Source organism: Dromiciops gliroides, chromosome 1 (genome assembly GCF_019393635.1).
Source record: "Dromiciops gliroides isolate mDroGli1 chromosome 1, mDroGli1.pri, whole genome shotgun sequence".
Taxonomy (NCBI): Eukaryota; Metazoa; Chordata; class Mammalia; order Microbiotheria; family Microbiotheriidae; genus Dromiciops; species Dromiciops gliroides.
The window spans coordinates 561,304,122-561,330,542 of NC_057861.1; the positions used below are offsets into that span (position 1 = coordinate 561,304,122).

The 26,421-nt window shown below is 36.6% G+C and overlaps 2 protein-coding genes across 3 annotated transcripts in view; one reads left to right on the forward strand and one right to left on the reverse strand.

The window, feature by feature from the left end:
* The window catches only part of IFNK (interferon kappa), a 59,097-nt gene extending 40,374 nt beyond the window's left edge, over nt 1-18,723 (reverse strand). The window contains 1 exon segment of the mRNA XM_043998942.1: nt 18,628-18,723. Within this exon segment, the coding sequence (XP_043854877.1) occupies nt 18,628-18,723 (96 nt within the window).
* Nucleotides 1-26,421, forward strand: part of MOB3B (MOB kinase activator 3B) — a 291,776-nt gene that overhangs the window by 48,695 nt on the left and 216,660 nt on the right. The gene's annotated exons all lie outside the window — the stretch shown is intronic.

Genomic DNA, 26,421 nt, shown 5'->3' on the forward strand with positions numbered 1-26,421 from the left:
CTGTTAAATTAAGGAATTAAGGGGCTGGAATAGATAGCTAGAGAGATAGATTAGATAGATAGATAGATAGATAGATAGATAGATAGATAGATAGATAGATAGATAGACAGACAGACAGACAGAAAGACAGGGAGCTGGATGAGAGATGATTGATCGATTGATAGAGATAGAGAGCTAGATAGAGGTAGAGAGATAGATAATTTCTTAATCACTTATTATGTATCAGGAACTTTGCTAAGTGCTTGGGATACAAATAAGAAAGATTGCCTCTGATCTTGAGTTTTAATTCTAATAGTAGAACAGTCACATATAAAGAAAGAGATTGGAAGGAAGGGGAATACTTGCTAGGGGATGAATAGTATGGAGATGGGTGGAAATGATGTGGAGACCTAGATCTTCACAAGATAAAGTGAACTTTTGTTCACTTATTAGAACTCAAAGTGGTTCCAGGAGTGGATTTCAAAGTTCCTTTAGAGAGGAGTTGGGGGATGAAGGCAGGAGCAGAGGCAGCATGGTGTGGATGTAGCTGGGAAGTGGCCTTTAAAATCTTTTTCCTTTGTAATGTTCCATGGTTATCTGATTTGTTTTAGTGTAGTTCCATGGTTTATCTTTAATGTTAGACTGTGGTACCACTTGCAGTGTCAATTGTGATATTGATATGGGGTATTTATAAAGATAGGCACTTGATTTGGGGCTGAGAGTTTCTCAAGAATTTGCTTTCCTAGCATTATGAACAAGCTCTGAGAGTAGTAGTTCTATACCTTGGAAGAGAATAAGTGCTTTGAAGCCAACTGTGTCTTCTGTATTGTTACCAGAGGTAGAATTACCATTATTGTCAAGAGTCAAGATTTGGTAAGATACAGTGGAATAAAAAGCAGCTTTGAATTGATCAAAACCTTCATTTCTCTTTGTGAGATATGTTGGGGGTTTTTCATATTTGATAACATGGTACAGCAGTTCCTGATCATTTTTTTTTGTTCTGCAAAAACAAGAAGAAGAAGAACAACAAAAAATAATAAAATGTGCTGTGAACCTCCCAGGTGATTTAATATACTGGCATTATAATTTTCATTTTATTAAATTATTAATTTATAAATTGTAATGATAAAATAAAACATTATTTTATTCTTATAAATTATTCTTTTAAGTTTATTAAGTGCTTACAATAACCACAGTGATAATTTTTAACCAAAAGAGCTTCAAATTATAATTTATATTATATAATTATAGGATATATTATTTTGAACATATATATGACAATAATAATGAGCACTTTAAATATATAATTATAAAACTAATGATAAAATGTAAATATTCTAGGTGGGACATTCTATAAAAATTAAAACAAGTAATCTAGTTAGACCTTGCTCTTATTTACAAGACTTTATATTAAGTTTCTTTATTTTATAAGTTTTGTTAATATAAATAACATTTTAAGTGAAATGTTACAACTTGGAAGATATTTAATATAATATAACAATAATATATAAATTTAATTTCAATGTTGGATTTTTTTATTTGAGCAGAAGTTGTAATATTTGACTCAAAACCAGACAAACACATTTTGAATTGCATTCAATATCATTTATTTTTGTATTTTGATTTAAAACAAGACTAAAGTGAAAATGCTTGTTCACACAAATATATTATAGGAAATGGCAGGAGAATTTTATAAAGTTTCTTACTGAGAGATGGAAATTGATTGTTTTTAGCCAAAAATTTGTGACTGTTTTGAAATAGCTTGTAAATCACATGCCCACTGATTTTTTTCAAGCAGTCTGACATTAACACTGAAAGATTACAAACATTAGTAGCATCTTTATTATAATTATACAATTAATAAAGTATGACTTCTCAGTAATAGAAGGATATAAGGGAGTTACTCTTATCCAGGGTATAGAATGAAAATGAAGGTATGCACATATGTTTGATCATTGAGGAGCAGTTTATGTTCAAATGTCTAACTCTTGTGGTGGTTTGGAAACAATTTGGTGATACATTGAGAAACTGTAAGAATGTGTTGCACTTAACCAGAAGAGGTTAGAATTTGATGTAATTGTTTCATCAGCACCAAAATAGCTGTATACATGATCATGATGATTTTTGAATTTTTGCAGAAACAAACCTATAATGCTTCAAACATGCACATGCTTGTTGTCATAGGAGAATATATTCATAATATGCTGCTTAAGACACCATTGAAATCCAATCATTCTGGAGAGCAATTTGAAATTATGCCCAAAGGGCGATAAAGCTGTGCATACCCTTTGACCCAGCAATACCACTTTTGGGTCTTTTTCCCAAAGAAATCATGGAAAGGGGAAAGGGACCCATATGTACAAAAATATTTATAGCTGCTCTTTACGTGGTGGCAAGGAATTGGAAGTTGAGGGGGTGCCCATCAATTGGGGAATGGCTGGACAAGTTGTGGTATATGAATACAATGGAATACTATTGTGCTGTAAGAAACGATGAGCAGGAGGAGTTCAGAGAAACCTGGAGGGTCTGTGGGCTGATGATGAATGAGATGAGCAGAGCCAGAAGAACATTGTACACAGTATCATCAACATTGAGTGTTGATCTACTGTGATGGACTATATTCTTCTCACCAATGCAATGGTACAGAAGAGTTCCAGGGAACTCATGATAGAAGAGGATCTCCAAATCCAAGAAAAAAAAAAGAACTGTGGAGTATAGATGCTGAATGAACCATACTATTTCTTTTGCTTTTGGTGCTGTTGTTTTTTTTCTATTTTGAGGTTTTTTATCATTGCTCTGATTTTTTCTCTTATAACATGACTAATGCAGAAATAGGATTAATGTTATTATGTGTATATATATAACCTATATCAGATTACCTGCTGTCCAGGGGAGGGGGAAGGGAGGGGAGGGAGGGAGAAAAATCTGAAATTGTAAAGCTTGTATAAACAAAAGTTGAGAACTATCTTTACATGTAACGGGGAAAAAAATAAAATACTTTATCAATTTTTAAAAAAAAGACACCATTGAAGAATTTTTAGCATATACCCTTTGTACTATCATCAAGAATCTCCCAAAATGGAAACCACTGCTATAGTGGATAGAATACTGGTCTAAAAATTAGGAAACTTGGATTCTTTATTATTATGGATATATTTATTGTGGATGTTTTATTATTTACAAATTGTATGATCTTGAGCAAGTCACTTAACCTCTCTAGTACACAGTGTCCTCATCTGAAAAATGAGGAGATTGGATAAGATGACCAATTCTTGTTCTTATCAGACCTCCTTTTATGGTTTTTTAAATATTCTTTTTTTATTAGTTTGAAATTGACATCAGGACCCATGAACATTTATTACAGAGAACAGAAAAAAATATTATATATGATAGAATGAATCTGCATTACATACAACTTGTTAGTTTTTTGAAGTATACATATTAAATGTAACATGGGTAATTCCAATGTCCTGCTTGGCTGTGTCCCCTTTTTAGCTTCTTCCTACTTTCCTCTGTGTACTTTGAAAAACACTTCATTGATGGTCTTTTCTTTCTTTCTTTTAGTATCACTATCATGACTTCCCAGTACCATCTCCTCTCCCTCTCACCTCCAGCTACTAAAAAACAAGACCCCAAAATCAAAATCTTCCCTGATAACAAATAAGTAAAGCAAAACATTGGCCATATCTGAAAATAATGTCTCATTCTTCACTTATAGTCTATCACCTCTGTGCAAAGAGGCAGGAATAATTAACAGGCTTCTAGAATCATAATTCGTCATTGCATTGATTGTTATTGTTAAGTGTGTCATAATTGTTTTCCTTTAAAATGTTTAGTCGTATTAATTTTTCTCTAGTTATGCCCCATTCTATGTCGTTTCTTACAGATTGTTTCAGATTTTTCTGAATACATCCATTTTTTTGCGCAGGCAATGGGGGTTAAGTGACTTGCCCAGGGTCACACAGCTAGTGTCAAGTGTCTGAGACTGAATTTGAACTCAGGTACTCCTGAATCCAGGGCTGGTGCTTTAACCACTGTGCCATCTAGCTGCCCTTTTTTTTGTTCTGTTTTTTAATAAACATTTTTATTTATAGTTTTGGGTTCCAATTTTTATCCCTCTTTCTCTCCCTCCCCTCCTCTCCCCACTCCCTGAGGCACCAAACAATTAGATTTGGGCCATACATGTATGATTATGTAAAACATTACCATATTTGTCATTTTGTACAAGAAAACTTGATTAAAAAATGAAAGAAAGTGAAAAATAGCATGCTTCAGTTTGTTCCATCAATATCAGTTCTTTCTTTGGAGGTGGATAGTGCGTTTCATCAATATTCCTTTGCGATTGTCTTGGATCATTGTATTTTTGAGAATAGTCAAGTCATTCATAGTTCTTCATCAAACGATATTGCTGTCTCTGTGCACAATGTTCTCTTGGTTCTGCTCACTTCACTATACATCATTTCATACATGTTTTTCTAGGTCTTTCTGAAGTCATCCTGTTTGTGATTTTTCTTTTGGGTGGGGCAATGAGGGTTAAGTGACTTGCCCAGGGTCACAAAGCTAGTAAGCGTCAAGTGTCTGAGATCGGATTTGAACTCAGGTCCTCCTGAATCCAGGGCCCATGCTTTATCTACTGCGCCACCTAGCTGCCCCGTTTGTCATATCTTATAGCACAATAATATTCCATCACCATCATATACCACAGCTTGTTTAGACATTCCCCAGTTGATGGGCATTCCTTTGATTTCCAATTTTCAGCCACCATAAAAAGAGCTGCTATAACCATGTTTTTTGCTTTTTTTTTTTTAACAAATAGGTCCTTTTCCCTTTTTGGGGATGTCTCTTGGGGATAAAAACCTAGCATTGGTATTGCTGTATCAAAGGGTATGCATGTTTTTTGGGTGAGGCAATTGGGGTTAAGTGACTTGCCCAGGGTCACACGACTAGTAAGTGTTAAGTGTCTGAGGCCAGATTTGAACTCAGGTCCTCCTGAATCCAGGGCCGGTGCTCTATCCACTGCACCACCTAGCTGCCCCAATATGCATGGTTTTATAGCCTTTTGGGCATAGTTCTAAATTGTTCTCCAGAGTGACTGGATCAGTTCACAACTCTACTAGCAGTGGAATTAGTGTCCCAGTTTTCCCACATTCCCTCTAACACCCAACATTATTCTTTTTTGTATATTTGCCACTCTGATAGATGTGAAGTGGTACCTCAGAGTTGTTTTAATTTGCATTTCTCTGATTAATAGTGATTTAGGGCATTTTTTTCATATGACTATGGATAGCTTTGATTTCTTTGTCTGAAAAAGTGCCTGTTCTTATCCTTTGACCATTTGTCAATTGGGGAATGACTTGTATTTTTATAAATTTGACTCAGTTTTCTATATATTTGAGAAATGAGGCCTTTATCAGAGATATTTGTTTCCAAAATTCTTTCCCAGTTTTCTACTTCCCTTGTAATCTTGGTTACATTAGTTTTGTGTGTGCAATAGCTTTTTAATTGTACATAATCAAAATGATTTATTTTACATTTTATTTTACTCTCTATATCTTCCTTGGTCATAACCTATATAATTCTTCCTCTGCTCATAACCTATTCCTTATTTAAGGGTAACTTGGTGGTGCAGTAGATAGGGCACTGGACTTGGAATCAGGAAGACTTATCTTCATGAGTTCAAATCTGGTCTCAGACGCTACCTGTTAAGCCTGCTTGCTTCATGAGCTGAAGGAGGAAATGACAAAGCACTCCAGTCTCTTTGCCAAGAAAACCCCAAATGGGGTCAAGAAGAGTTGGACAACTGAAAAATGACTTAACAACAATGACCTCATTTAATTAAGAACTCTTCCCTTATCCATATTTGCAAAATATGTCTCCTTCCATGCTACTCTAATTTGTTTTTTTTTTTTGCAGGCTACTCTAGTTTGTATATAACTTTTTACTTCTAGGTCATGTGTTCATTTGGAGAGTATTGTGATATGTGGTATGAAATGTTGGTGTAAAACTAATTTCTGCTAGAGTTTTTGTCAAATGGTGAGTCCTTACCCCAGTGTTGGAGTACTTGGTAATGGTTTTCTGGGAGTCTGATGATTCTTAAATTCTCTCTTTAAAACTATTTTTTATTTTTGATAACAGATGTTTTAAATTTTCTTATTTTTGAAATCTTTTCCCTTTATTCTAATATTTCTTATTACATCATGGAATTTCATCATGGAGTTCTGATTATTTATTTCAGAGTCCACTATTAGAATAAGATTTTCTACTCTCTGTTGTAAGCTCTTTATTTTCCTTTCAACTTTTTTCTCAAGAGCTATAATTTCATTTTTTAAAAAAATCTCATTTATTTTCACTTACACTCACAGTTTTTATAAAGAAACTATTTCTTTTTCTGATGCTTTCATTGTTTTTGCTATGGTGTTTCTTCGATGTTTCCCTCTTGATTTTAACTCATAGTGGGTTTTTTACTCAAGAACCTGTTTACTCAAGAACCTCAGTTCTTGTATTGGAACTTTGTGCTACAGCCAGGTCCCATACCCTTTAGAACTCTTGGATATAGGCTAGGTAGACCCTGTTCAGTTTGGTCCTTCAGTAGTCTGGATGGAGCTTCTTCCACTATTATTCTGAATGGGTTGGTCAGTATTAATCCCTAACCAAGGCTCCAAATCCCGTCTTCTGTCTCAGCCTTCTGGTGGTCCGATGTAGGTGCTAGCCTCAGTCGATCATGGTCCCTTTCTTTTTTCACAAACTCCTAGCAGGAATGGATCCATCTTTTGCTGTTGCCCTGACACCCTCTAGTAAGACATTGAAGATCATGCCAGTTCTCAGACCTTCTATAAGACTCCTGTGTGGGCAACAAGGCATTGTCTTGGCTGTGTCTTTTGTGGTTGCTCTGTTCTAGAGAAATGCATAGGTATTATTTCCCTGTGTAATTATCTATGGGGCATACTATTCTCTACTTTTATTCTTGCAGGCCAGGCCTTCAGGCTGTACATTTCTAGCACCTGCATTGGCTTGAAACACTTTGGACCCTTCTTGTTCAGAGTGCTGGCTGGCCTCTCTCAGCCTCTATTAGCTTTCAGGCCACTTGACTTGGCCTCTTTTTCAATGCTTTCAGGGTTTAGACCTTCTTACCTAAACTCACATTGATTTCCTTATTTCAGCTCCCTTTAAACTTCTTCAGGGTTCTGATTGTCTTTTGGTACATTTCTAGATTGGATTGAAAAAATAAATTTTGTGTCTCTAGATTTTTTGTTGACCTTTTCTTTATCAGGGCCTTCTTTTTTTTTTTTTAATGTATGAGGTATTTTATTTTTTCCATTACATGTAAAGATAGTTCTCAACTTTTGTTTATACATGCTTTACAATTTCAGATTTTTCTCCCTCCCACCCCTCCCTCCCCCCTCCCCTAGACAGCAGGTAATCTGATATAGGTTATATCTATATATCTCTATACATATATATATATATATATATACACACACACATATATATATACACATAATAACATTGATCCTATTTCTGCATTAATCCTGTTACAAGAGAAAGAATCAGAGCAGTGATGCAAAACCTCAAAATAGAAAGAAAAAAAAAAAACCAACAGCACCCAAAACAAAAGAAATAATATGGTTCAATCAGCATCTATACTCCACAGTTCTTTCTTTCTTTTTTTTTTCTTGGATTTGGAGATCCTCTTCTATCATGAGTTCCCTGGAACTCTTCTGTACCATTGCATTGGTGAGAAGAATATAGTATCAGGTGTCTTTTTGAGATACTTACTATGGTCTAGAGAAGTCCATCTGACACTTTTTAAAATTAATAATGACTGGGGGCAGCTAGGTGGCGCAGTGGATAGAGCACCGACCCTGGATTCAGGAATATCTGAGTTCAAATCTGGCCTCAGACACTTAAAACTTACTTAACTATGTGACCCTGGGCAAGTAACTTAACCCCAATTGCCTCACTCCCCCCCAAAATTAATAATGACTGAGAAAAAACAGACAACAAGAAATAGTAAAAACAAAATTGTTTAAAATCAGAAAATATAAGGTATAACCTAACAAAAAAATTCATCAGGAATATAGGTCTACCAAAAAAAAATATATCTTAGATGTCATATTTCAAGAAAACATGAATGAAAACTGCCTATGACTGTGAGAACCAGTTGACAAAATGAAAATAGAATCCACCAATCACTTCCTGAAACTCCAAAATGAAAGTGAGGAATGTCATAACCAAAATTCAAAACTTCCTGGTTAAAAAAAAATACTAAAAGTACTCAGAATATTTTAAATATTTAGGAACCACAATCAATATAAAAAAGATGTCTTCTTGATTCTCATTCTGAGATCTGAGGGATTTTTTTTGGTTAGCTAAACTCAGTAAAATCTCTGTATACCTTTTGAACTAAGGTTCCAAGACAGAGGGATTCTTTGCTTAGCACTATATACCTAATTGTAGTTATTATTATTCAGACATTTGTCAGTAATGTCTGACTGTTCATGACCCCTTTTGGGATTTTCTTGGCTAAGATTCTATAGTGGTTGGCCATCTTTCCTTCTCTAGCTCATTTTACAGATAAGAAACTGAGGCAAATAGTGTTGAATGACTTGCCCAGGGTCACACAGGTAGTGGGTGTTGGGCTAGATTTGAGCTCAGAAAGATGTGTTTTCCTGATTTCAGGGCCAGCTCTCTGTTCACTGTGTTACCTAGCTGCAATTGTAGTTGGGTTACCTCTAAATGTTTTGCCATGTTCAAAATGCTTATAAATGGTGATTTCTTTTTTAAAAGTCACATAAAAAACACCCTTACCATGCAGGTGACCCTGAGCTTCAGGGTAGTCATTACTGTCATCACAATTTAGAGACCCCAAGCATATTGTATTGTACATTAAACCGTCCTTATAATAACATTGGTTCCCCATAGGAACATACCATCTGGGTACAAGAGATATCTGAATACTATGATTTCATTCATTTACACCATGACTACAATTTGCCTTTTCTTTTCTTTTTTTTTTTTTCAGAAGAGGGCATGGAAACAAATTGGATGGTTTGTTCATTCTTTTTTTTTTTTAAGTTGAATAGAATTTTATTTTCCAAAATATATGTAAAAACAAATTTTGACATCAATTTTTTAAAATTTCGTGTTCCAATGTCTCTTCCTCCCTCCCCACCCCCCACCCACAATAACTCAAGCAATTCAAAATAAGTTATACAAATGAGTAGTCATGGAAAACATTACCACATTATCTAGGTTGTGAGAGAAAACAGTTAAAAAATAAAACTTCAGATTAAGGAATTACAATTTGCCTTTTCTTAACCTTTGGATTTATATTGAGTTTTGATTTTGCATTTATTTCTCTGCTACTATCACTTAATTGGTTTACCAGTAATTTAATGAGAATGGCCTAAAATGTAATGTTTTATTCTAGAAATGGCTGTTAAAACCATCAATAAACTTCTTAAATTAAAAAAAAATGAGGGGCAGTTAGGTGGCACAATGGATAAAGCACCCACCCTGGATTCAGGAGGACCTAAGTTCAAATCCGGCCTTAGACACTTAACACTTACTAGCTGTGTGACCTTGGGCAAGTCACTTAACCCTTATTGCCCCACCAAAAAAATGGCTGAGAAAGTTTTTAAGGTGTTATTTTTTTGTTTTTGTTTTTGTTTTTTTTACTGATGGCATACTTAACCTCTCTGGGCTTCAGTTTCTTCATCTGGAAAAAGAAGGAGTTAGATTAGATAACTTCTGGGGAAACTTTCAGTTTTAAACCTATTACACCAGTGAACCTTTGAGGAGGCATTTCCTGCGCTAACAATGATGCCATTTAAAAATGATTATATACAGGTATTATGGTGGTGTAGTTATTAGGTGACTTGTGTTGCTCTAACAGTTTAGCAGACGCATGTAGATCTTTTCTTCTATAATCCTTCTAAAAAAGTAGATTGTCAATTAATTAAGTGAACTAGAGTTTGCCTATATATGTATATCTATATATATACACACATATACATATATTTATCTATATAGCTATAGCTATATCTATAGAGAGAGCTGCCAATTCCCTCTAGCCACCTGCCAGATGATTTCTTCAGAGTTTATCTAGTACCCATGTCCTGGCTTTCCAAAAAGATGAAATATTGAGAGGATGCTAACCTCCAAACTCTTAGACTATGTCCTGTCCAACATCAGTATCAATCAAGGTGTATAGAAAAAGAAAATGAAATATTACTCTAAAGTATGAGAATTATGAAAATCTCAACTTCTATATTCATCTATCTAAGACTAAACCTCTTTATCAGACCAGTCTTCATTATTTTATACTATATATGCAGTCGGCGCTGTGGCGACACACATTTTATCATAGAAAGAATTTGAAATAGAAACTAGTGGACAATTTCTGCATGGAGTGCTCAGCTTGCCAACCATCATGAGGTGCATAAAGACAAGGATTATGAGACGTCAGTTTAAACTGAGCCTCGCTGCTCACTGATCATCCTTGTTTCATGATATCTGGCACTTTGGAATTTGCTCAAGGATCCATGCTCCCCACCATCTTGGCTGGCAATTTTCACCTTTCCCATAGGTCCAGATCTCAGCTCTGACTGTTCCTAGTCTCAGTAGATAGCATATCAGATGTTGCAGCAGCAGCAACAGCAGCTATAACAGCACTGGATTTCAGCCCCATGGTCCCCTCAGCAGTTCTTCCTTCCTTCTTTTCTTTCAGCTCTTCAGAGCCTCATTTGGCACCTGAATGGGAAAGAGGATTGGGCCAACCTCAAAGACCAATCACTCTGGAGCAAAGCTTAAAAAAAAAAAAAAAGGGACAGAGCCAAATCGTGCAATCACATACAAAATCTTGCCCTGTCTCCTGACCTTCATCCCTGTCTTGAGCCCTTGTTCAGGCAGACAGTTCTTCATTAAATATCCTGTGGATTCATTTTCCCTTATGACTACCCTCATGACCACTCAGATTCCCACAGAAATGAAATGTGTTGTAGTCCCTACTTGCTACTTAAGACACTGTGGGGCCCCAAAGAAGTCTACAACAATAACTTCCCCCAGGGGGAAGAGTAAGCATAAACTTATGAGTTGAACTTTCAATATTTTATTGTTATTTAAGTTAATAATGTAAGATATATCACTATATTTTATGAATTTGTTTCTACACATTATACAAAATCCCAGTATATAATTGGATCCTCTTCAACTACAGCACTCTTCTTCCTCCTCATAATAATGATAGCGAGCATTTAAATAACACTTTAAGATTTGCAAAGCAAATATTTTCTCCCTTTCTTCTCACAACAACCTTGGGAGGTGGGTGCTATTATTATCCTTATTTAACAGATGGGGAAACTGAGGCAGACAGAAGTTGAGTGGTTACACAGCTAGTAAAATGTTTCAGGCTGTATTTGAACTCAGGTCTGGGTCTCTATCCATTGCACCATCTAGCTAATCAATTGATTCAATAGGTACTGTTTCTTTTTAAAGTGCTGTCAAAGATTTTGTAAATCTATTACATTTGTGGACCTTTTAAAAAAAGAGGATAGGGTATAATATTTGTAGTAGCATTGATATGAGGAAGTATGGCTCACTTTTTAGAATATAAAGTGATTATCAGAAGGTGAAGGAAATCTTTGTGAATAAAAAAATTTTTGAAAGTGTTATAAAATCACCCAACATACACAATTTCTCATCTACCTATTAGCAGTGTTTGGGAGCAGCAAGGATGGGGCTTCTTTCAGAAGAATATATCTATATATTGGAAATTAATTTAAAATGGAATTAATTTTCCTGGAACACATTTAGTTTTTGGTAATGCAAGGACTAATGGTAACTGGAATTGTTGAACACCTAGGTCATTTTTCTAAGGGATGCTATATTAAGGGAACTCCTTTTTTTATGGATCTTTAAAATAGGAAATACCCGTTTTCCAATGTTGAAGTTTCAACAAAGGAACAGATTGGATAGAATATGGTATATGTCATTTGTAATGAGGTTTGCTATCAAATTATATTTGGACTTGATAGTCATAGAGAGAGTGAAATTTCATTGTAGACAACATGTGTGTGATTTACAAGCTGCTACCAAGTAAATAGTCTTTCCCGGATATGACTATGTGAGACAAAGGACTAGGTTTTCTGTAAAGATGGATAGTTACATTTCAAATAGCATATAACACACAGTATAGTAAATCTTAATATCTCAAAAATATTTTTGATGCAAATACAGTTTTAAGGTGACAAATATAAATATCTCAGTCACTAAATATAGATATTTATCATTTTTAATTAAATTGAATTGAGCAAGATTTAGAAAGATATAAAAACCAGAGAAATAATGATAACAATAATAGCTAGCATTCATTTTGTATTTTTGGGTTTATGGAGTGCTTTAAAAATATTATCTCATTTTATCCTCACAACTCTGGGAAGTAGGTACTATTATCCCCACATTACAGATGAAGAAACTGAGGCACAGAAAAGTAAACACTTGCTCAGAGTTTTAAATCAGTGTTTGCATTTTCATTTGAACTCGTCTTCTTGACTACAGACCCAAGTCACTGTGACACCTAACTGATTGTTGAGAGACTGACTGAAAATCAAGTCTTGTTAATTGGTACATAATTTACTTCAAATCACCTTCACAGTTTAAGTACTACAACATATCCCACCATCTTCTTGTCTGCACTCTGTCTATACATGTCCTGGAGAGCTTAACCCTTTCAGCTGTGGAACTCCAGACAATGAGGGGTTCACTGTCTTTATCACTTGCCCAAGGTCACATAGCTAGTACCTGTCAAGTGTCTGAGTCCAGATTTGAACTCAGGTCCTCCTGAATCCAGAGCTGGTGCTTTATCCACTGCACCACCTAGCTGCCCCCATTGTCTTGATTAGTCTGTGGCCCACCTGCTGGTGGACTAATCAAAGATACACCTTTTCTCTCCTTTACTAGCTCTGTAATCATAATCAACTAAAAGCTACCATTATGGAAAGGGTGTGTTGCTCTATGATGATTTTACAAAGCCCTGACTATCACTCTGTAGGTGGTGCAGTGGATAGGATGCTGGAACTGTAATTAAGATAGACATGAGTTCAAATCCAGCCTTAGACAATAACTAGCTATGGACCCTGGGCAAGTCACTTAACCCTGTTGCTTTAGTTTCCTCATCTGTAAAATGATCTGGAGAAGGAAATAGCAAACCATTCCAGTATTGTTGCCAAGAATAACCCCAAATGGGGCTATATAGTCAGATAAAACTCAACAACAACAAACAAAAATGTGTTTTGAATCTCTAATCTTAGAATGTAGATTGCAGGAGGCCTAGGACTGTTCCACCTTTGTATTTGTATTCCTAGCTTAGTCTAATTTTTGACTCATACTAAGTGCTTTTCCTTCAGGCAGTCTGCATAGGAGCCTTCCTTAGAATAAAAAAACCCAAAACAACCAAAAACCTTTTGAGACTTTGGTACAACTATAGGTTATATTTTAGCACTTTGAAGTTTCAGGCATCTTAGTCAGACTGTAGCTGTTCAGTGTGGTTGTCATAGAGAGGCATTAATATGCCTCAGTCTCCCTCCACAGAGTTACCTAGTTATTGCCTATACTTTTCACATTGGCCTTTTCTCTATCGTATGACTTTCTACTTCTTTGAGCCTTTCTGTGTTCTTTGTAGCTAAATTTTATCTAGGAGAAAATAGTCAATCCTCAGCTTTCATGGGAATAACATGCTCTAAGAAATGAGAAAATGGTGCAAAAAGAAAAGAGAAAATAGTGCAAAGGTCAAAAACACAAATGCTGATACATTGAACCTATGGTAAATAGGGCGTTAGGTTCCTGCAACCACCAAAAACTGTAATCTTTCATTAGAGATTGCCGAAAATATACTTTTCTGCTTATAATTCTTTATAACAAAACATTAAATTTGATAACATTCACTTTTCATAACACAGTTACCAGACTACCCATAAAATACAGTACACAAAATAAAATTGGTAACATGCAAAACATTTTTTCTTGCTAATCCCTAGAATTCTGTGACCTTTTGTGCCAAAGTATCAATAAAAATTATTGATTTCAGGCAATATTCACTTTTCATAACACACAAAATCTACTGTACCAAATAAATAGGTTTTCAGAGGGCAGCCAAGGGAGAGATTGCTGGGACTTTAGTTGCTGCTGTGGAAAGACACTAAGACTGGCAAGGTCACAACATCACCTCTGACTTACTACTACTTACACCTTCATGGCTGATGGATGGCCTTGGAGATCATAAAGGATTCACCAGCTTAAAACAATCCATTAGCAGTGTCTGCTTTATGCACTCTTTGAGATCCTTAAGGGTCTTGGGATATGGGAACATAGAGGTGAGTTGACATTTAACGTTGAAGCTGAAATTGATGGGATTGGCAGCTTCAAGGTCTCTAGGCAACTAGTTGATTAGGCTGACAGCAGCTGTAGACATTCTGGCATGCAATTTATCTAATACCTTCATTTTTTCTCCAAGCCACATCCCTGACTTTGCATGTTTGGGCTTAGAACCCAAAGGACTTGTACTACATTTTGAGGGCATAATTGCCTTTAAAACTTGAGTTTTAAAGTCAGACAGTGAAAATATGCATGGTGAGCTCTATGCTCTACAATGGTAGGATGAACAAGACCAGTGAAGTGCCTAGTAGGATACCAGCTGCTCCACAAACTTGCTTGCATTGAATCTCTCATTTTTTTCTCTACTGTGCATAGTTACAAATGTGTGGGGTTGCTCATGCCAAAGTGAAAATGAAGTAACTAGTAAAATCAGACAAATGCTTGAAGTCACTAAAGTTAAAGACACAAATATTGAGGGATGACTGTACTGACATTTTCCATGTGTCATATTACCCATAAGCACCAACCTAGAGGTTCCCAAGTCGGTAGAAGCAAAGCTGTGGTAAACAGAAGTCAATTTGGCTTCTCCTCATGGAAGCCCTATTTTAGAGGATCCAAAGGGAAGACAGCAGTTAGCCCTTTCCATCCTCCTGGAACTTGGGGTTACTGCTGCTAGGGAAATGGGTGAAAAACTGGTAAAATATATAATATTCTCAAGATCAGAGTTCCCGCTGGGTGTTTATGCAAGAATGACATGGTAATGAAATGGCAGAGTTTATTATTTTTAAAAATTGGATCTTAGATACTTTTCTTCCCTACCTGCCTCTCATGAGCCATCACTACTCACCATTATGATTGTCAGTCAGCTGGAACAAGCACTGTAATATTTTGGTATCATGTGACAGGCTAGAGAGGAGTTGGTGGGAGGTGAGAAATGTTTCTGGTATGTAACAGTAGATTTTGCTTTTGAGAATTCCCTACACTCAGACTCTCAGAACTATAGGGGACTTCAGAGATGATCTATTCTGACATGACATTGCTGTCTCATATTGAGCTGTCAGTTGACTAGAAACTCTCAGGTTCCATTATATTTGAATTAGTCTGAAGCCCAGAGAAAACCATGTAGTGAGGATAGAACCCATATAAGCAAAAAATCTAAGGAGAATGATTACTTGGGGTAAACTGGGGGGAAAGTATTCCATCTGTGTAGGTTGTGAAAGGGCTTTTTATTTATTTTTGTGCTTTTTGTTCAAATAAAGTTATTTAGAGAGACTTGACACCTGCCCTGTAATAAATGAAACAAGAAGAAAGAATAATAGGTAATTTTGACTGAGACCTATCCTTGGGAGAGTTCCTGAGGCCAATTTGAAAATAATCTTCCAAATAGATTGTTTCTTTCAGTGCCTCAAGAAATACAAGGGAAAGAACAACCTTGGGACCTGAGAAGCATTTAAAGAAATGAGAGAAACACATATGTGTTTGGGGCTGCCAGGCTTTGATTTTTGCGTGGGAATGACAAACACCATTCCATAGTGATTGATCTCTACTCTGGACCTAGATCTATAAAACTGAAGCATTTGCTGCCTGAGAAAAAACAGTAACTCTTTTGTTGCTGTCTCTCAAAGAAGAAACTCACGAATCACATTAGAAAGGCTTTTCTACTTGCCTTATGCCAAGTTTTACAGGTACTATTAAATAGCTTTATTATTTGAGAACATTGTTATTATTAAAAATCATCATCACTGGCAGCAAACCAGGAAAGCTGCCCATTAAGATCTCAGTGTTCAAAGCAGAAACATCTGTTTGAAGACACAATGGCTTGTTAGGGGACTCCAGTGACTGGAGTCTCCCATGAACAATTCATCTTAGCCCTAGATGTTTACAGCTGCTAAGAAATTATGCTGGGGTTGGTGGGTGCGATAACTAAGGAGTTTATAGGTAAGATACACTTCTTGCTTTAGCCTGAGTAAAATAAGGATTGATTTAAATGAATCTTGAATGAAAAGCAGTCTTTCTTGGCTTCTGCTGCCTCCCTCCCTCTCTCAGTCCTCCCCTTCCCATATCACTAGGCTTGGTAATAAATAATTGACTATGGAGTATTTGTTTAATGTTCAGAAGAAGGACAGCTGCATTATTTGAAGAAAGGAAACAAAGTTTTGGGAAGCTGATGCTCTAGAATTGTTGTTTTTTAATAAGTCAATTTCATGCAGACCTTCCAAGCAGCTGTTTTTTAAGAAGTGCTGGCTATATGTATCCACAAAATTCCTATGGAAGTCACCAAATTATAGCCATACTCCTATAGCCCTTAATATTAAAGGGATTTTATAAAGATTTAGTTTTAATGTACATGTTAAAAAAAATCTATCTCAATTATAGGTTTAAAGGGTTACTATTCTTGAATTCTGGGTAAAGAATTAGTGATTGGTATTTAGTTCTGTGGTCTCTAGATATGTCTACCACTATACTCCTTTGACTATTGTGGAAAGAACATTTTTTGCTTGGGAATTAAGATACCAATGTTCAAGTACCAGCACTGCTGCTTACTATCTCTGTCACCCTAGATAGGTCACATTAGCCTGTCATTCTCTTAACCTATACAATATGCTTCATGGGCTTTTGGTGAGGTTTTCTTTGGTACGAGTCTGTGATGTCATTAGTGTAAGCAACTCATGAAGAAAGTCCCTCTACCAATACAGAAACTTCAATCCTGTCTTCTGGGGTCACTGACAGGTTAAAAGATTTGCTTATATATGTCAAAATTTGTACTTGAACCCAGGATTCCCTGACTCGAGGTTGGCAATCTGCTCACTACTCTGTACTGCTTCTAAGGATTGCTATGAGGAAAGCTCATTTTGAACTTAAAAGTGCTATATAATTGTGAGTTATTATTATTTAACCTGAATGGGTCATCTTAATCTGAGCAGTTGCTGTTCTGATTATTAAAAAGTCAACTCTATCAGCAAACACTCCAGTATAATATTAACTGTGTGATCATGGGAAAGGATCTTTGAGTTTCAGCTTCTCATCCACCAAATGAAGATAATAATAATAATTGGAAATAATGATACTAATTAGTACTATAGTAATAGTACTAATAATACTACCTCCCAGGGGTGTTGTAAAGATAATGCACGTTTAGAGCAAAACTTGAAGAACCACACAAATATCAGTTATCCTTGTTATTGATAACTCATTTTCTTCATCTTGTTCTGTGGATTTTAGATAGAAATGGTCTTAAGACAAGTCATTGTACTACCATCCTGTCCTACTACTTTTTTGTTTAATGCTCTGTCATCTACTATGCTCACAGATAAAATGGCTTCTTTTCTAGATTTTTAAAAGTTGTATGTGCAATTCATTGATCTGTTCTTTCTCTTTTGATGATGAAAGTATGTAAAGGTATAAATTTTCCCTTAATGATTGTTTTCATTGCATCCTACTAGTTTGATTTATTGTAATTTTCTGTGATAAAAATGTTTATTTTTTCTGTAACTTGTTCTTTGACCTTTGCATTCTTTAGGATTATATTATTTGGTCTACATTTAAGTTTGACTTATTCAAAAAATCAATAATCAATCAATAAACATTAGAAACTTAATATGTGCCAGGAACTGTGCTAAGCAGTAAGGATTCAAAAAGAGGCAAAGACAGTCCCTGCCCTCAAGGAGCTTACAGTATAACAGGGGAGAAAACTTGCAATAAATATATACAAAGCAAGATATATATATCAGATAAATAGGAAATTTTTTTTTATTATTTTTCACTTTCTTTCATTTTTTCTTTTATTCAAGTTTTCTTATACAAAATGACTAACATGGCAATGTTTTACATAATTGCACATGTATAAGCTATATCTGATTGCTCAGGGAGGGGGAAGGCAAAGGAGGGAAAAAGGGATAAAATTTGGAACTCAAAACTTTAAATAAAAATATGTATTTTTTTTAATGTATAAGGTATTTTATTTTTTCCGTTACATGTAAAGATAGTTCTCAACTTTTGTTTATACAAGCTTTACAATTTCAGATTTTTCTCCCTCCCTCCCCTCCCTCCCCCTTCCCCTAGACAGCAGGTAATCTGATATAGGTTATATCTATATATCTCTATACAAAAAATATGTATTTTTTTTAAAGAGTGAAAAAGAATTTGCTAATGGGAATAGATAATACAGAAAGAATAGCAACTAGGGTACATTCAGCAGCTGGTACAGGGACGTAGGTTGCAAAAAGTTTTAAATTAACGTAAGCTGGAGAAAGGAACACAGTATTCTCAGCTCACATCCAGTGTCTTGGAAAAGTGGTCTGCCCCTGCTGTCACCTGCTTCTTTTTCTGGGTTAGAGAGAATTTGGTACTGCTGGTAGTGTGCTGGGCCATCTATCCAAGATTGGAGCCTTCTTCAGATGCAATAGGTGTATCCAGCTATCAACTCCCTTCCGTTTTTTGTTTGTTTGTTTTTTGGTGAGGCAATTGGGGTTAAATGACTTGCCCAGGGTCACACAGCTAGTAAGTGTTAAGTGTCTGAGGCTGGATTTGAACTCAGGTCCTCCTGAATCCAGGGCCGATGCTTTATCCACTGCGCCACCTAGCTGTCCCAATTCCCTTCAGTTTTGAAGCAGAGGGGGTGGTGAGCCAGACTTGGTAGAGACCTTTCCACCTGGGCTGAAGGGAATCCTTGCATAGGTGCCTTTTCCAATAGACCCAGTCTGCAGGTTCCAACTGCAGGGTAGGCTGATTTAAGATTGAGTCTCTAGAAAATAACTGCTAGCCGTGTAAATGTTCACTCGTTTTCCTCTTGTTCATTCGAAAGCTTCAAGTTTGGCTTATTGTGCTGAAGAAGCCAAATGAAGGGGTCCCGATTCAATGATCTCTTCAGTAGTGGTGCTAGCATATCCACTAGTTAATTCACCAGAATCATTTCGGAGGCAGGAACCATCAGTGTACCAGGAATAATCTGGGATTTCTATCTGTTTCTTGGAGATCTTCCAGGCAGAACCTCCAAGTTTGAGTGCAGACTGGAACACAAAGGATTCCTGCTGGTGCCAAGTGTGCGAAGTAAAAAACGGGGTTCAACTTAGCAGGGGTCTTCAAATCTCAGTGAAACCTCCAAATATGTCAACCTTGTATTCAAAATCTCCTTCCTCTACCTTCATTCTTTCCAGTGTGGGGTTTCCCCACTGTCTCTTCCACCCAGCCTTCTGTTTACAAGATGCTGTAACCTCAGGGTGATCAGAAACATTGCTCTGGACACTTTGTAAGTATGCTGCTGGTGATTCTTCAGAAATTTCTTGCTTTATAGTTATCAACTTCTCTTACTCAAATTTGGCTTTACCATCAGCACGGAGCGATCCTCTGACCTCTGTCTTGAGCTTCCTGCAGATTCCTCGATGCTTGCTGCAACCCTCACCTCGCTCCACGTTCCTCCCGCTCTCCAGGTCTCTTCGCTCCTCTCTCTAGGAAGACTGTAAATAGGAAATTATTAAAGAGGCAAGGCACTAGAATGAAAAGGGACTGGGGAAAGTTTACAGTAAAAGATGAGATTTTAGTTGGTACTTAAAGGAAGTCAGGGAGGTCAGAGGGTGGAGTGGAGGAGAGAGTGTTCTAGGCATGGGGACATCCAGAAATAACTGGAGTCAAGAGATGGAGTGTCTTATTCATGATACAGCTAGGAGGCCAGTGTCACTGGATAGAAAAGTATGTGTCAGGGATTAAGGTATAAGAAGACTGGAAAGGTAGGAGGGGACTAGCTTATGAAGGGCTTTGAATACCAAGCAGAACATTTAGTATTTGATCTTGGAGGCAGTAGGGAACTACTGGAATTGAATCCATTTTGCAAGTGCACTTTAATAAATATATATTTATATTTGCATTCACATCAGCAAAGAATGTGTTTAATATTTCTTCCTTTTAAAAATTTGTTTCTGAGGTTTTTATACCTTAGCAAAGGGTAATTTTTTTGAAAAGTAGCTGAGAAATATGTATATTCCTTTCAATTTCTGTTTAATAATTGTCAGAGATATAATATAGATACATAATGTAACTTTCATAAAATTCTATTCAGATCATTAACCTCTTTCTTATTTATGTTTTGATTAGATTTATCTAGGTCTGACATTGAGGTACTCTACTATTACAGTTGTGTTACCTGTAGTTTTATTAGCTTTTCCTTTAAGAATTTAGATTCTATATCTTTCAGTGTGTATATTTTATGTATTGCTATTTATAATTCATTCGTAATATAGTCTCCATTATTATCTTTTTTTTTCAGGGGACAGGGCAATGATGGTTAAGTGACTTGTCCAGGGTCACACAGCTAGTAAGTGTTAAGTGTCTGAGGCCAAATTTGAACTCAAGTCCTCCTGAATCCAGGATTGGTGCTTTATCCACTATGTCACCTAGCTGCCCCATGCTTATCTCTTTAGATTGTGACTTTTTTACTTGCTATTATTGCCACTCCTACTTTTTTTTTGCATTCATCTGAGGAATAATAAATTTTCTTCTTCATTTTAGCTTCATTTGCATCCTTATATTTCAAGTGAGTTTCTTTTAAACATATTGTTGAATTCTGCTTCTTAATTCATTCTTTCTTTTTCCATTTTATGGAAAATTCATATTGATTGTAGATCATTATTTTTCCCCTTCCATTTCATCCTCTTACATTTTTTCCCCTTTTTTGGTTCCTTATCATTCTCTTTACAAAGAGAAATAAGGTAGGGAATGAGATGGAATGGGATCTATAGTCATCTATAAGTGAAGTACTCTAATTCTACTCTTCTGTTCATCATCTCTTCCACCAGCCCAAACCAAAATCACTAGTTTTTACACCCTCTTCTTCTCCTTTTATTCCTCCCCCTTTAAAAAAGCCCTCTGTAATTGAAATTTGTTATCATTAACTCTACCTTCCCTCTTTAACCTCAAATTCATCTTTGCCCATCTCCTCTTATTTACATGTTGAATTCAAAGTATGTCAAGGGCTGGCTCTGTGTGTGTGTGAGCACTCGTTCAGTCCTCCTTTGTCAGATTTAGGTTAGAGTAATGTTCATAAAATACTTATTCCCCCCAAATTTATTTTCATGTTTATATACTTTTCTGGTATATCCCAATAATGAGCAATAGTAAATTCTTTCCACTCCTTTCTAATTTCTCTCCTAGTATATATTCTTTTTTCCTCTTTCAAAACAAACAAAACAGAACAATGTTACCTTTAGCCAGTTTGGCTTTCTTAACTCCTTCTGTGACCTTTATAAAAAGCAGAATTGTAAAGGGGCACTTGTCACTTTTCTTCCCCATTAGAAGGATCTTCATTTAGCCCCTTCCACAAACTTCAAAATGTATTGCCTTTCTAGGTTTATTGTTATTCTGATAATTGGTCTATGATCAATTTTGAAAACAAATTTGTTTTCACAGGATTTTTAGTTCCAAATTTTTCTCCCAGCCTCCCTTCCCTCCCTCCTCCCCAAAATGGAAAACAGTCTGATATAGGTTGTATATGTACAATCACATTAAACATATTTCTGTATTAGTCATCTTGTGAAAGAAGAATCAGAGCACAAGGTATAAACCTCAAAAAAGAAGGGAAAAAAAAAAACCAGTCCAAAAGTAGAAACGGTATGGTTCAATATGCATTCATAATTCACAGGTTTGTTTATTTGTCTTTTTCTGGATGTTGAGAAGATTTTCTATCATGAGCTCTTTGAAACTGTTTTGGATAATTGCACTGCTGAGAAGAGCCAAGTCTATCACCATTGTTCATCACACAATGTTGTTGTTACTGTGCACAATGTTCTCCTGGTTCTCCTCCTCTCAGTCAGTATCAGTTCATGTAAGTCCTTCCAGGTTTCTCTGAACTCCTCTTGCTCATCGTTTCTTACAGCACAATAGTATTCCATTACATTCAGATACCACAACTTATTTAGCCATTCCCCTATTGATAGGTATTCCCTCGATTTCCAATTCTTTGCCACCACAAAGAGAGCTGCTATAAATAGTTTTGAACATGTGGGTTCTTTTCCCTTTTCTACAGTCTCTTTGGGATACAGACCTAGCAGTGGTACCACTGGGTCAAAGGGCATGAAAAGTCCCATAGCCCTTTGGGCATAGTTCCAAATTGCTCTCCAGAATGGTTGGATCGCTTCACAGCTCCATGCATTAGTGTTCCAATTTTTCCACAGCTTCTCCAACATTTATTATTTTCTTTTTTTTTTGTCATATTAGCCAATCTGATAGGTGTGAAGTTACCGATATCTCAGAGTTGTTTTAATTTGCATTTCTCCGATCAATAGTGATTTAGAGCATTTTTTCATATGGCAATAGATAGCTTTGACTTCTTCATCAGAAAACTGCCTGTTCTTATCCTTTGACCATTTCTCAATTGGGGAATGACTTTAACTCCTCAATTTCTACTCTTTTTTTCATCAAATATGGGTTTAGAGATAGTTGTTTCTTATCAATCTGCAATAAATTATATAACTTGCAGATGAGCGTATTGTTGGCAAAAACAGCATTAAGCCTTTGCCTAAACTTTTCAATTTTGTTATGATACTGTGTTATGATGTATTATGAAGATATTCTTGTCCATTTTATAGAAACTTATGGTTTTCCTGCTTTAGTGACAAGTGCCATCAACACTGTGCAATTTAAAATTCTAAATGTGGGTCCTAATCTGTTCCCCCAGTTTTAGGGGAAATTGACTAAAATCACTGATAAAACGAGTTTAGGTTTTTAAAGGTTTATTGAAAGATAATAAAAGAAGAGAAAGATTGAGAACAGAATTCCTACAACCTGGCAGTCCTATCTTTCCTCAACTTCTCTGTGTTGTCTGTCACCATGGTGAAGTCAGGAACCCCAAAGATAGAGTGCTCTCTACGAAGGCTCTCCTTCCTCCTTCCTGTCCCCTCCCAGGAATGGGAGGTTCTTCAAGCTGGTTGGTTGACTGGGCTGGAAGTTCAAAGTTTTTTTTTAGATTCTGAGAACCATGCTTTCTTAAGTACTCTCAAGTACCAGCCAGATGTGCTTAGAATCTAGTCAACTAGTAATCTAGTCAAATCAGCCAGTAATCCACTCAGGTGAGCTCCTGAGTATCTGCCAAATCTCATCTATCACATTCCCTTATTTTGACAACACCAAAGCATTTTCAACAAGTGTGTATTGGCATTTCCTATTTGTCCAGTTTTATTTTGGCTTCTTGTAGTACAGATCATGAAGGAATACCATTTGCTTCTTTGCCTTCTGTGTCTATTTTATAATCGTGTAGGAAGTAAGGAAAACTTGAAAGCTTGTGCCACCTCAATTTAAAAGAAAACCAAAACAGTTGCATCACCATAACCTGGGCACTAACATGATCAGTGTTTTCACTAGAGATGAAGTCACTAGCATATTAGGGTTCCTTCTAAGTTTTCACAAGTATCATAATGGTTTTGGCAGGACTTTTAAAGGCCTCATTGTACATCACCCTGGTAGGAACTTCCATAAATTGCCATTTCTATTTTCCTTATTCCCCTGCACCTTTTCACAGGATAGTCAAAGGTTAGTATTCAAGGATGTTACTTCAACTATTATGATAATAAATGACAAAGATGACAATGGCCATCACCACCACAAAAGCCCTCTCCATCATGGATCTAGTGAAAAAGAATCAAAGGTACCTGAATGATTTAAATCATGTTGTCTCTACACTATGACCCCAAAACCAGGGGCAAATTTTAATTGGGGAGTGTTAGGCGGCTGGCTGCAATATTACGGCAAGGAATGAGATTAACAGCATCTTTCAAAAACAGAACAGGGGTTATTAACAAGAATGAACTTAAAAACACAGGTAAGATTAGTAGAATTAAGGGAAAGGAAAAAAAAAAGGAATGGGGGAAGGGAAATGATACAACCTGAATAATACCACCGCCCAGGGATCAGCTGAGAACACATGGCTGCTTCCTGTCTTTTCCAGCTCAACACCAGAATGGCCAATCTCCTCCCTTCTCCTTCCTAGCAACCCCCAGGCTCCCAGGAAATAGGGAAGACAGACACACAGCCCCAAGCTAATTGGTCAGCAGCCCTGATTGACAGAATTAACAAGCCTCTCTACAACTGCCAGCCCCCCTTCAGCTTCCAGATTCTGGAGGTCACCTGACTGCCCTCACCCTGCTTTCAGTCATGGTGGGGCTACCCTCATTATAATTTGGCCAGGCCCATGCAAGTGCTCGGGTGTTCGCTGGAGCGAGGTCAGGGCAAATGGGGTTTCTAATTTTAGGCAAAGATGGGGTCATAGAAACCTCAAATCACAATTAATTCTTTACAAAACACCAGGATCCTCTGAATACTATTAAATCTCTCTCTCTCTCTCTCTCTCTCTCTCTCTCTCTCTCTCACACACACACACACACACACATACACACACACACGAATGAGTCGAATTTGAATTTAAAAAATCAAAGCACAACTCACATAAAGTAATTTGTGATATATAGCTAATCTCATCTGGATCTAAACTGGGTACTGTGGAAGGTTGGATCCCATCACTCATGGGAATTATAATCTAAGTTCTCAGGTTCTGCTTCATTGAAATCATAAGTAACAATATAGCTAGGTTTACATTCAGTAAATGCTTAATTGTCTCCAAATAATTTTAAAAGGTAGGATCCTTTTAAAATCATCTATAATTGGCTTCGGCACGAATATGTGTGAAGTACAGACTAAAAATTTTTTTCTTGATATTTCCTATGCTTTACAAATGAGCTAGTAGATCTCAGTTATCTTTCACTCAATTAATTAATCATAGAATCTGAGGGTTAGGAGAAGACTTCTAGGAATTTTTTAGGCTTAGGCGAAGGATATAGTCCAATTTTTTTACCAAATATGATACCCCTATCCCAGCAAATGACCATTTGGCCTTTGCTTCAAGGGATGAAAAGGAATAAACTGCCCCTCATATTAGCCAATTTCACTGTGAACTGCTCTAATTGTTGGGAAGTTTCCCCTTATTTTAAATCTAAATTTTCCGCCCCACCATTTCTACTTACTACTTTTAATTTTGCCCGTTGGGACCAAGATGAGCCAAATCCTGTTCCATGTGACAGTCCTTCCTTCAGATACTTCAAAGCAAGCACACATACTCCCTCTCTTCTCCAGAGAAAGTGACAGAACAGATCCTCCCAAAGCACTCAACTCCTCTCACAGGACAGCTTAGAGATGGAGCCTGCTCTTTAAGTCGGCCCTTTCTCCTGTCCATTCATTCCCTTTTCCTTTTTCATTCTTGAAAGGGGCCGGGAGTGCTTTCTTTTAGGCACCTGTGCTGACTACAATAGCCTCATTCTTCTAAGAGAGAAAAGAATAAATTCCTAATCCATTTTATAGTTCAGCATATGAGCGATTTATTCAAATGCTTGAATTAGTAATGAACTAAAATCACAGCTTGTCATTCCCCTAGTTAAGAAATCCTTTAACAATTGGCCAGCGACTGGGACCTAATCTGGAAAAGAATCCTTACTTGCCACTTACTGTTTGTGAAACCAAATAGCCAGTCTTCCACATTTGTACTCTTTAATGACAACTAAAGGATATTCCTGTGGGGGGTTGACCAGATATTTTATGTGAAGAGAGATACAGTCAGAATAAAAGAACAATTACAATGAAGAACAAATCGTGAAGGAATGTCTGATAACATGCTGGCATGAAGAGGTATGGGGGAAGGGAAGGGGATTTGGAGAAAAACCTTTGCAGAGCTTTATCACATTTCTCAGAGACACTTCCTAGGAAAACACAGGAAGTGGAGGCAGATTGCTACCAGCCTTTACCCTTAATCCACAGTCTTGGTCACAGCAGACATCTTGTGGCTCTCCTTGAATTGTTGTGGGTCCCTAACTCCTTCTTTCTCCCAGAGAACATTCTTTCCTGACTAGTTTGACCTCCCCTTAGGGTTGTGTAATCCCATCCTCCTGTACCCCCGTAAGATCTTTCCTTGTCTAGGAAGATGAGCAAAATAACAAGCTCCAGGGGTCTTAGCAAAGAGCCAAACTCTTTCCTCCTGTGGGGACTGGGTACCCTCAAGTGTCCCCTCCTCCCCTTTTCCTGCCTCCTTTTATA